General features: G+C 40.5%; 1 protein-coding gene across 1 annotated transcript; it reads right to left on the bottom strand.

Moving 5' to 3' along the window:
• Positions 1-3043: 3043 nt before the first annotated feature.
• Positions 3044-9100, bottom strand: LOC148592078 (protein FAM131B-like). The gene is made up of 6 exons (XM_088535780.1): positions 8990-9100; positions 7498-7533; positions 5489-5582; positions 4723-4920; positions 4252-4395; positions 3044-3899 (listed from the first exon to the last, which is right to left on the bottom strand). The coding sequence occupies exons 1-6, from the start codon at positions 9041-9043 to the stop codon at positions 3361-3363; spliced, it is 1065 nt and encodes a 354-aa protein (XP_088391906.1). The 5' UTR covers positions 9044-9100; the 3' UTR covers positions 3044-3360.
• Positions 9101-12863: the final 3763 nt, after the last annotated feature.

The following is a 12863-nucleotide window of genomic DNA, read 5'->3' as shown; positions in this document are numbered from 1 at the left end:
TTCAAAACACCTTCCCAGTTCAACTCAGCATGATCACACAGGTAGCTAGTGGTTCTCTAGCCAGTCAAGCTCGAGGCAACTGGAGAGGCAGATACTTTTCTCTTTTGGATGGTGGAGAGGTCCTGAGAAACAGCTTTTCCCTTTTTCAAAAAAAAAGGGGGGGGGGGAGGGGGGGGAATTTTATTCACAGAAAGGGAAGATTTGTATAAAAGAAGTCTTATAGAATTTAATAAAGTTGAAATTAAAAAGTTTATATAGAGATTATTTTTCAACCAGTCAGATTTCACAGAGAACAAAAGAGATGAGTCTAGAGATCAGGAATTACACAGCAAGATATAATTCTCTACCCGTTCCACAGAGCTTATAAAACCCTACAGAAAGGATTTTTCTTGTGATTCGGTGCTGTAGAATTATCTATAAGGTGAGGGGAGGTTTCTTCTAATGTAGTATAATGTTTCTCTGCCACTACTTTGCTTGGAGAAACCATATATCTTTTATCCATTGATCATATATCTCAGTAAAAATCTTCATATGGAGCAAAGAAGCCCTGGACAAGGTGACTCACACATCCCAATCTTGCAAAGGATATGGAGGTTTCACCTACACTGAAAGTGACTAGTCCAGAATGGTCCTAGAGAGGAACATGGGGATGAAATAGTTCAGAGAAAAAAAGCAACAAGCCACCCAAATTTTCACCCACAAAGGAACATACCAGACAATTTTTGCTTCCCTGAAGTTTTTTTTTTAAAAAAAAAAAAAACAGTAAGAAAAAGTTAACACTTACTTATGTGCTGAGGTGCCATTGACACCTGCCCAAACTCTCCCCTTCAGCTAGTTGATTTCCTAAGCCCTGCCCCACAGTTAGACCCAAGTTAGACCAAGAGTTCAGGACACTGAGCTAGCACTGTGCCTGCAAGAACTGTAGGAGATCATCAAAGTCTCCTGCCTGGAGGAGGTTAGCACCTGAATGTGTGAACATCTTTAAAGAGATATCAAAAGATCATCATTCAGGAGAAGAGCTACCTCCTAAGAAAGATGTAGGTAAGCCCAAGGAAACAGGGGTGGGGGGAGCGGGGAAAAGTGGTCACAAAAGCTTTTATCTCTTACCTACCCCAAATTATCATTCTTACTTAAGTCTCCCGAAGGTGTTTTCCTTTCAGGTGTAATGAAGAGGAGAGACAGATCCGCTTGATGTGGAGTTGGCTGGCAAGACTTGGGAGTTCATGAAGGAGTCCCCTCTTCATATGACTGCATGTGTGTCAGAAAACTGAGTGGGCTAAAATCCTATCTGAGAGTCCCATTCACATTTCTCATAGTTCTGGACATAATCTGCTTTCCTTGCCAGGAGCTGTCTGAACTCTGAGAGCCTTGAAGATACTACTTTGGTCACATTTTTGTCTCCTCATATTTTCTTCCTGAAAATATGCTGAGGTCTAAACCTGAATCAAGAAAGGAGCAGGTATCACTCTCTTGTTATCCGAGCAATGTATCAAGCCTGAAGAGAAGGCAAAGGATAAACAAATGTATCATGAACTGAACAGGGTAGCTATAAGTTGGAGTAAGAGAGAGAGAGGTGCCCCTGGGACGGTGTGGCAATGTCCAGGCAACTTGCTCTAGCTCATCTCTGGCATCAGATCTAAACCATGCTTTGCTGAGGCTTCCTTGCAAGTGGTATTTCAATTAAAACTCAACACTTGTGTAATCTCTGCTGGTTCTGTTGAGTCGTCTAGCAAAATCCATAGCCCTATACTTTCTTTTTTTTTTTTTGAGGGGGAGCGGGAGTTGGTTTGATTTTGCTCCAATTATTTTCTGATGAAATATCTTGAGTAGAGATGGTTTGTTGAATTTCCTTTCAAAGCCCTTTCCTCCAAACAGAATGTCTGTAGAAACACAGCAAGGAACTGTGGGAGACCAGACTTTCATTACTCAGTGAACCACAGGCTTTTTTAAGGAAAAAAAAAAAAGAGGGAAAGAACTTGTACAAATAGGGAAACTGAAACCAGCTGTCTCCATTTCTAAAGCGAAATGGGAGGGGAAAAGAAATGGAGGATTACTTAAATTGCTTGAAGGAGAAAAAAAAAAGAAGAAAATATAGACAGGAAGAATTAAAAAAAAAGAGAGAGAAAGAGAGCAGAAAAATTTCTCTCTCACCCCTTTTCCTCCATTTACATTTGGCACTGCAGAATGAGTAGGAGACCTGGGAAAGATGCAGTATTAGTGATCAGCAAGGGCTAGAGCATGGGCCTTTCCCAGTATTAACTGGTTTGTTAAGAACGCTTACCCAGCAGTATAAAAGCTTATAAATAAATAAATAAATAAAAACTTCCAAGGCAAACTAGAAATTTGTGTTTCTGTAACTGTACACATTGTTCCTGAACCTGCAGTCTACTCTCTGGGTCTTAGTGCTGGCAAAAGAAAAGACAGAAGGATACAGCAACAGCACCAAGAAATATATGTTTTGAGCCCCCTGCAAGAGTTAGCTTTTTATGACTGCCTGTAGCTGAAAATGTCCTTTCCCCTGGCATCCAGTGCCCAACACCAAAAGGACACACCAGTCTTGCCAGTTCCTGGGCAGATAGAAATGTCAAAGGGAAAAACAAATAAACAAAGGATTAGAAGTATGCATGAGTATCTGAAAGCAGCGTTAGATTTGTATCCACATCCATTCCTCCATTCCACAGTACAGCCATGCCCACAGCATGTGTATTGCAGCACAGCCTGCGTCCATAGAGTGCAGCCCATATCCATTGAGCCTATAATTTCATACCAAGGTGCTATTGAGGATCTGGTTACAGAGCCAGTCCTTCAACTCGGTACAGTCTGTATTAAATACACCCTTATCCTCTGCACCAACCATGATCCTATACTAGTACAATCTATATTTGCAAAGCCGTATCTTCAGTCTATAACAGTCTATATTCACGTATTCTATCAAAAGGGACTGCATCCATGAAGTAACATGATCCATCATTCTTTCAAGATGGATACTAGCCACATAGCCACGCCCCATATCAAGCCTGTCTCATTAGCTGCATCCCCAATACCAGAAGAGTTTGTATTCAGAGCCAAAGCTTTGTATTAAAAAGATTTAGAAATGATTTACCAATCCAGATTTCTCCAAGCACCTCATGTGTGCTGCCCAGAGCAATAAAACTTGGAAATATGTGTCCATGGTGAAGGGGTAGAAGAGGTTTTCATCTGTCAATGACTTTCAATTTTCCTCTTATTTAAAAAATATATGTCAGGAATGGAAGGTGTGTCTGCTTGGAAGTCTGGGAAGCTGGAGAGAAGAATCCCTGCCATTTCATTCCTTTCCATCCCTTTCTTTGTTTATCAGTGATGAGAACTTCACAGAAAGCATCAGTTGTTTGATTCTCCCTCTTCCTCATCAAAGGACTGTACCCCAGAAGAGGTGACATCTGAGACTTTGCGGCTCAGTGCAGCATGCTCCAGCTCCTCTCTAGGAGATAGCGATTCTAGGTCCCGGCACACTGCATCATCCTCCTCTGGAGAGGGCTTCTTGTTTAGGAGAGGAGCCTTCTCCAGACGTGGGTTCCCTTCATCCTCAACATGGTCCTCCATATAGGTGCTGGACTCAGCCCCACCCTGAGCAGTCTGCAGGGGCCACACATGGACCAGCCCTGTGCTCTGGATGAAGTTCTGCTGTTGTCGCTGTTGCTGCAGCTGTTGCTGCTGGATGAGGCTGCCCTGAATCAAAATGCTTTCCTGAAGGTTTGTCTGGGAGTCATCAAAATTCTGGCCTAAGTATGAGCCAGTTGCTGGGGAAGCAATGAGGGACTGATCACTGGTCTCCCAGGCGTCAGATGAACCTAAGCAATACATGCCCTGTGAGACATAGGAATGAGGCCAGCTATCATACTGCGTCTGGGCCATGTGTTCTGCAAAAAAAAAAGGAGGAAAACAACAAAGAGTTAGTCTCTGCCTCAGGGATAGTTCGGGTGTCTATGTATCACACTTTATTGTAAAGGGAAGAAGAATGAAGGAGAAAGGCAGCTCCCCTTCCTATTTCCTAGGTATTATATCTACAACGAACTGTGAGAGCTGGTGGCTCTCCTCACTTGTGTCTAAGCAAACAAAGTAACTCTGTTAAGGTCAGATTCCTTGAACAGCTCCACCTGCTAGATTCCAATCATAAAAATAAAGGCTTGTATAAGACAAAGGTGGAAGGTTGAAGAGCAACTTGGCAACAAGAGAGAAGCATTTCAAGATTAATAAGGTGCTCAGGCTCACCTTGGCTCTCCATTAGCTCCTGATAGTTCTCAGAATAGTTGCCTGCTGGATTATCCTGATTTGAATTTACACTCACATCCTCACCATCCATTGAGGACCAGGCCATGAGAGTTGCCTCAGAAATAGCAAATTGCTCCATCACTCCTGTGTCAAAGGAGAAAGGGAGAGGAAGCAAGGGCACGAGGAAGTCTCCACTTCTTGCCATCATCTTTAATCTCATTTGCTGGTCACACTGTCCTACCCTAGCCTCAGCAACACCACCACCCACAGTTGGCTGTCCCTCTCTCTGCTTTGCATGCCATCGGCCATAATCCAACCACAAGGTCTCATCTCTTCTTTTTGCCATTTAAACCACCCCCAGACTCTCTATAGTTTTTGTTGTTGTTGTTTTTCAGCACTTAGGTCTCTCAAGGGTTCTGCTCCAGGACATCCCAAACCAACCCAATCCACATGCAGAAAAGTCAGAGCTACCTGCAAGGAAACGGGCCTCCTTTTCACCGTCACTCAGGTCTGAATAGGCATCAGCATCTTTGCGTGCCGTCTCATGCGTGTGCTGCTGCTGCTGGCTGTTAGCTTTACCCCAGCCTTGCCATTCAATCATGTGAGCTACACGGCCTTGGCCCATAGCTGTTGGCTTTGTGACATGGTCCTTCATGCTGCGGGATATCCCTAAGGGGCCAGACATTAGAAAACAAGGAGGGGCTATTACACAGCTCCAGGATTGTCTGTCACCCTGCTCACCCCTCTTTGGAAGTGGGCTTTTCCCTTCCTTTCCTGCCAGGATTCAGGCTTTGGGTTCGATGTAGGAGAGTTTCTCCATCTTTCCTTGGGATCGACTCTCAGAAGAAACCCAAACATGAAAGACCCAGAGAATTATTTTTCTTCCTTGCCTATAGTGCTTTTAGGACAAAATTGGGCATAAATAGTGAAAGCTGGAATTGAAAGAACTACGTAATAGAAAATGGGGTTAATCTCAGGACAGTTTGAGAGGAAGCAGTTGAAGACATCTCGGCTGCAGTGCACCAGGAAAAGCCAACAGGCATCAGACAAATCTGTCCTTTGAAGGTGCAACAGATATCTGCATCTAGAACATGTGGGTGTGGGTTGCTCTATGATCTAGACAGAGCAAAAGTCAGAATGGTGCAATTAGGAGACCAACAGGAAGAACAATGGGGAGAGGCACAAAGGCATGTGGAGTGAAACTACACAGGATAAACACAATTTTTCAGGACCTCACCAGAAAAAGATGATTTTGCCAAAGCCCCAATTCCATAAGCATTGGAGTTGCGTTTCAGCTTGGGGAGGATAGAGGTCGTATCTTCCATGGAGAGCTGAAAAGAGAGAGAATAGGAAGAAAATATATATCAAAGAGGAAAGGAATGGACTTAAAAGCTAAAGAAAGAAAAAGGAGAAGAGAATGAGAAAAAATATCAGGGAAAGACATCAGTTTAAGGAATCCAGAAGGCAGGAATATGAGGAGCAGAAGCAAGCAACAAGAAAAAGAACAAAACAGGAAGGAAAAAGTAGAGACAATTTAACTGGGACTAGCTACTGTGCAGCTGTGGGACAGAGTAAGGCACGGTTAGGTGGACAGGCAGAGGCAGCCGAGAAAAGCCCCTCTGACCCTCACAAACCCTCCATGAACTTTCTGCATTGTTCCCTACTCTTTCTTAGACATGGCTGACAGACCATTAAGGAAGCTTAGAATGAGAAGCTGACAATGTACTAGAAAAGACAAAATAAAATGCAATATACTACAGATATTAATTTGTTACATATACATTTAGGTTTTGGTGTTTATTTTCTCTCACATTTTTAAAGTCTTAATAAAAATGAACTAACTGTATCAGGGATAAGCCCCGCTTTGTTCAAACACCTACAGCTATGAATAAAAGAAATAAGATCCACAGTTCTGCTGAATTCCCTTTATTCTTTTCCCTGTGCTCAAATTCAAACTCCCTGAATAACAACAACAGGGACCTATTGGGAGAGGTACAGCCAGAAATATCATCATAAAAACACATTTCCTTAAGACAAATACCTTGGACTTTTTCAGAGATGTCAGGCATTGCATTTTAGGCTTTATTTTCATTAGCATTAAAGAAAGCATTGCTTCTGCTTTTCCTTTCTGCCTCTCTGAATAACAAATCCACCACATTTCACACTGGGTATCAAAACTAAAGATACTCAAGAGCAGTGACCATAACCCCGGAAATTTTAAATCTTAACATGAAGCAAGTATTTGGTGTACTGGCCCAAACCTCATGAAAGCTGAGAGGAGCAGTAATTAGGCAGTCAAACAACTGGAGGTACAGGAAGCTATTACAAAGATATTGAATAACAAATCACCCCAGTCAGTTGTCGCACTATGAGAGGAGTGTTTCTCTGAAAACTGAGCGTAAATACAGTACCCTAGACATTGTATTACTTTGGAGCCAGAAATGTCTGTGTAAAAGTGAGCTGAAGCAACTAGAAAGCAGGGAAAATATAGCAGAAAGTGAAAAGTGCAGCTACTTTCAAAGTAGACAAAACTATCTCTGGTTATTTGTATGAACTGAACATTGCTAAAGAAAAAGGCAAGATGATAATTAGCATCGTATGAATTTAAGTGAACGCACATTTTAAGTTTCCAGAGAAAAAAAATATTTTGGCAGTACTGATATGTGATGTTCTTTTTCAGGATGCTTTTTTCATTATTAAACAAAAAATGATTTTTCCATGGCATAAGTATTAAGAGCAACTAGGAACACATTTTATTGAAACTTTAGCTTTCTCTACTTATTAACTAAAGTTAACTGGCACTGAACGCTCTCCAAGAGACTTCAAAACTCCTTTACTTCTCTATGCAACTGAATATGAGAGATATATCTCTTCCCAACTCCTAAGAAAGATCAAAATATGCGTTGGTCAAAAACTACTTTTTGTTTAAGGATGATGGAGAGCCACTTTTTTTATTTAGCAGTGTTCAGAAATTTCAAAAAGAGAGCACCATAAATGACACACTTAATAGCACTTAATAGCCCCAACTTAATAACCACCTATGGATTTAAATCACTACAAAACAGCCAGACACAGAGGCAAACAAAAATTCATCAGCATCTCCTGAACCCTAGGCAATGAAGAAAAGTTCAGTGGCACTGAAAGCTTTCAGTCAGATTTCCATCCTGGTCTCCATTACATCCAATGGCAGAAAAATCCTGGACTTTCTATAACTAGAAATTGAATAGTAGTGCAGTATATACTCACATTAATACCATCCCAAGAAAAATCTGTCCGTGTTTGCTAAAGAAAGGAAAGAACAACATCATGTTAGAGTAACAAGCTGCATATTGTCATGTATGTCTCCATCGGTTGATTATAATCATCAGTCATTTATTTAGCTGATAAATTAAAAGCTTTTGTCCGTCAAGATGAGAAGTCTGTCTTTCTCCCCTGCTGTTCACTGTGCGGTCTGTAAGTATCATGGCATTTGTAGGTATGCATGGGAATAGGATTTTTACAGAGACCAAGAGTGAGGGGCAAACAAAAACACCTTTAGGTAGGAATTCTCTTCACTTACTAACAGTTCTTCGTTAAATACTGCCACATTGGCATGCTTCTGTGGGAGGTGCATCTCCTGGGGTTAACACAAGGAGGAGATAGACCACTTGTGTGTTTTGAACATAAAGGGTTCAGTAAAAAGTTGTGGAATAATTTTCTCCTGGTGTAATTTTTTTCTGCAGTGTTTCAGTTGTGTCAACTCTGACTCAAGTTCCCTTTGCAAACCAGATCCAATTTCCATAACAACCATTACATTAAGCATTCATCTCCTTCAGCTAGGAGGACTTACCTGTCAACTCCTTGGTTTTGGGATGTGGACATTCAAGAAAATTAAGATTGCTCAATTACCTAAATCAAACTACATTCACATAAATCAAAGGGATATTAAGCTCCAATATTAGTGCTCTCATCCAGGCCTTAGATTATTGTACCTTAATCCTCTGATAGCACCTGTACAGGTTAGTGAGGTATACTTTATGTTCATTGACTTTTAGATGTGTATTTGATTTGATTCCATGAAAGGCTGTGCCCCACCATTTCCATGAGAGTACTGTGAAACTCCAAGCATTACAATTCAGAAAAATGTTAGGAGGAAATACAAATGCTTTTTGAGTTGTTTGTGAACTTCATTTTTCAATAAGTTATTGGTTTAAAATAGCTTTGATCTTTTTCCTAATTATGACTGCATATCCTCAGACTTGCAGACATGAAAATTCAGGTATCTAAGACTACAGAAATGGCAATAATTCAAAACAGGAAATGAATCAGCCTTTGAGATACTGCATAGTAAATCAATTGGCATTGAGTTAATAGTGAATGGATTCCTAAAAAACAAAATGGAGACAAATGTGTTTCTTCAGAAGATTATAAGAATGTGCTGCAGAAGTTGGGAGAGCCATAGTGCTGGACATTTTAATGAATCCAGTGCAGACCTAAAGGATTGTCAGAAATGTGAGAATTTTTTCCATGTTCTGTTCTACCCCACTTGTGAGAGATTGTAAGAGTTTTTCTTTCAAACATTTACTCAGTTTCAGTAGTTCAAAGTGAATGACTCCACTCCATCCAACACAAGTCAACACTGACTTTCTGATCCTTTCTCAGACAATGCCCCAGTGGTGAATAATTCTAATTTCTGAAATCATAAAGAATCAAAACTTTCCAGTTTCCCTGTGTAAGTGCCTGCAGTACAGGAACTCACCTCAGTGGAAGGTCGATGGAAGCTGCTGCCATGCAGAGAACTGGTGCTGTCCATATTGATTTGGTCCACATCTTTCAGTCCTTTCCAGTCTACTGCAATGACCTCGTTTCCTACAGAAATATATCTAGTCACTTTTCTTGATGCAACTACAACGTGTTTTACCAGTCTTAAGCCAGATCAGCTCAGCATATTGGAGAATCACTGAGTTTAAGGCCACAATGCCCAGCTGGAGCACTTAATCACACCTTCTGTGTATCATCAGTTACTACATTTCACCCTATTATCTTCATGTCAAGATCAGTCACCTGTGATCTTCGCAAGCATAATGTATGCCTAGGTAAAACGTAACTCCAAGAAGAAAAACATTTAGTCATGAAGTGTGATTGAGAAATAATCACTTCTTTTGATATGGTGTTCCAATATTAAATCATCATCACTTAAAAAGGCATTTCTCTTTTCTACTTCAAACTGCTTTGGTATCATCTTACAGTTGCTGGTCCTTGCTTTGCCTTTCCAAGCAAGATGAAATCACTTTTTAATACTTGTCATTACATTCCAGGAAACTTTTTCATACACTTACTTTTCTTCTGGACAAACTAAACAGATTGAGAACTTTGGGGATTCTCACTGTTGAGCATTTTTCTACCTCCCTCAATAAATCTCTTTCTAAAAAGCATCTCAAATTTATCAGTTCTATAAAATGCAGACATAAGAAAGTACATGTTACTGCAGGACTGATCTCACCCATTCTGTCAAAAAGTTAAAAAGCACTTACTGCTTCTTATCACATCAATCCATTCTGGTATAACCTTGCAGTATACACTCACATTTAGCTGTTCGTTCACTTGATTTCCTAAGCACTTTGCACAAGCATAACATTAATATTAAAATTATATATTATTTATTAAATTAAATGGTAAATAGTAATATAAAATAGAAGTGATAAAAATGAATTAATAAAAATTCAAAAAAAATACATAAGAAATTTTAAAACAAATAGAACTTAATGCAAAGCAACAGTCCTTAGAGAAAGTTAGAGAAGGAACATGGATTCCCATGTACCACTGCTCTGACCAGATAAATATTTACTATGCCTTTAGCCCTTGTGTCATCCTCAGACTCTGTTAAAAGTGATTTTATTCCTATTTCCATGTCATGGAGGATGTATTTAAAACAGAGTCTTTCGAACTTGGCAAGAATTTCAGTACCAGTAAAGATCACCTATTAATAAGTAATTCCAAGGATCAAATGAGTAATCTCTAGTCCATTTGACATACAGGTTATTGAATGTGCATGGGGCTATTCTCATCAGTTTTTAGCTTTTTTATTTGTTCTTTATAGGATTTTCATCTCCCCCCAAATTTGGAAATCCTCCTACTCGTTCTAGCAATTCTGGCACACTTATATCTGCTCATTGCTATACTTTGAGTGGAGAACTTCTGACAGGCAAAAGATGCTGCACACACTCAGCCCTACAGAGGCCTTCAAGAGATATATAGGGGTGGCAATTCTGAGACACTCATCAGTTGGAATGCAGAAAGCAGAAAACCAATTTGGTGTTAAAAAGGCTAAACATGGTGAGCTGAAAGATAGAAAGCAAGTACTATCTGATTTGATCACACCGCCCATTCTCCTCATTCTCAGCTATGCAAAAAGATCTTATTTCTGGAAAGAAAAATCGGGTTATATTTTCCATTTCTCACTTAAATTACATTTTCTGTTCATCAGGGTAACTGAAACTGTATATTTTAATAGCACCCCTCATATGCCTCTGACTAAGCAGAGTAAAGCAGAAGCAATTCAGGGATCTCTAAAAGAAAAAGGAAATTCCTGTATTGTATGACACTATTAAGATGCCCATTAGAAATCAGACACAGGAAATCAGACATTAGAAGTCAAACTACGGGAGGAATACCAGGACTAGGTCAAGCCAGCATGATAAAGACCACCTCACAAGTTTCTGATTCTCCCAGTTTGCTTTGAGTTCAATTGTTATTGTTAACTGTGATCAAATAATGAACTCCAGACATAAAGCTGAATTTGCTTTAAACTCCAATCAGGTCGTTTGGCTCCCATTTACAGGCAACTGTCTTTGCTAGGCTTAGGGGTGTTTAAAGCTGTGCACAGGGCCATCCCAAGAAGTCTGGAGACATCTCCACTCTTAAGACCATGCCAGCAAGTTTCCAAGGATGGGAGAAAATCATCAAAGTTTCTCTAAATCCTGGAACAGAATTTATAGGCATGGATGAGACCATTCCCTCATTTCCACTGGCTGGTGAGTACAGCTGCAACCAGTCCACCTTAAGCAAAAACTTATTTTACTATTTGATATTGCCATGCAACTTCATCAATATCTTCTACCCAGCCTTAGGTTATATTTTGGCATCCCCCGTTGGCAGCAATTTTTGTTTTGGTTTTGTTTTGTAAAGCTGTGGAAGATTATGACCACCTGAAACCAGCAAAAAGAGAGAGCGAGGTTTGGGATGTGCTTGGATCTAAGTGAGAGAGGCAGAGCCTTACTGGGGCACCCACGGGCCTGTTTCCAGAGCTGCAGGAAACTTCTTGGACCAGGGTGTTTAAAATCAAAGCTATCCATCTTCTAGGGCTAGGAATATCTCTAGAAAGGAAAGTACCTGATAGAGCCTTATGGTCACAGTCCGAGGAACATCTACTATAAGATCCAGTGATGGCTTAAAGTAAATGTGCTTGCTCTCACTTGATCAGGAAGATGTAGAAGGGAGAAGTGATGGAAGGCCAGGTAACAGACACTTGTAAGGAGGTGCAGATCTAGAGAGGCTGGATACAGGAATGGGTAGAAGGACTGAATGCAGCTGTGGTGAGATGAAGAGTCAGAGTGGTGAGAAGAAATCAGTTGGGGCCTCAAAGTGGAGTTAGGAGTAGGGGTGGCAGCTTGGGAGATCTGAGTGGGTATGGGTTGCTGGGAAGCACTGAGGAATTACAAAAACTTTTGGTTGAGTAGGTCTGTCTCCTCCCATTCCCCTTGTCTATGTTTGCTGGGATCCCATTGCCATCTTCCTGCATAGGCAGTCCCCAATCTTTTGCTGCAATCTCTCAGTGCAATCTTTCAGTGACACTAGAAGGGGAGGGCTGGAGCCTTTCTGATGAAGAGCTAATCTAGACTGTGATGCCGGAGAGGGAAATGGTAGACATGGATGCTTTCAGTATAGGCAGCAGTGCCATGGCCATTTTACCTCCATTTATCCTAGGTCTCTTACATTCAGTTGTTCCCAAGTGCAGTGCTGTGGTCCTTTCTAGGCATACAGGTAGACATCTAGACACCCAGGCACGTTGTTTGGCTTGCAGTACAAAACTGACTGCAGCACTGCTCTGTAAACTGCAAAGACCTAGGGAGTAAGAGTGATCTTTAGGAAATTTGGTGCTCAGTGTACTTGATAGCCCCAAATAATGCTTAGTTTTTGCTATTAATACTGTTAGTGCAGTGACAATTTCCAAGAAGTCTGAGATGGTGCAAAAAACAAGTATTATTCTGGTATATGGTAGCATCAAATAGCTGAATCAAACATTAACATCAAACTCTCATCTGTCTCAAAGTCCATACACAGTTCCATCACAACAGAACTAAGGACCTATCAAATGCATTTCTTACTCTTTTTCTCCAGCTTAAGTATTACATCTACTACACAAGGGAAGAGAACCAGTAATTTATGATCTTGCATACAGTTTCACAGGTACTGAGGAATAAAAAATATATTGTGAGAAAATACATGTTTATTAGCTCTTATTTAAATTATTTAAATGCAAAATACATGCTGAACAGTTACAGCATGATACACTGTGGTTGATAAAGAAATCTCTGCGTTCTAATTGGCATTGGTCTTGGGGCAATATTACT

This window comes from Tinamus guttatus, unplaced genomic scaffold (genome assembly GCF_059628265.1).
Source record: "Tinamus guttatus ecotype Peru unplaced genomic scaffold, ASM5962826v1 Tinamus_guttatus_pri_ptg000646l, whole genome shotgun sequence".
Classification (NCBI taxonomy): domain Eukaryota; kingdom Metazoa; phylum Chordata; class Aves; order Tinamiformes; family Tinamidae; genus Tinamus; species Tinamus guttatus.
This window is presented reverse-complemented; position numbering and strand designations above follow the sequence as displayed.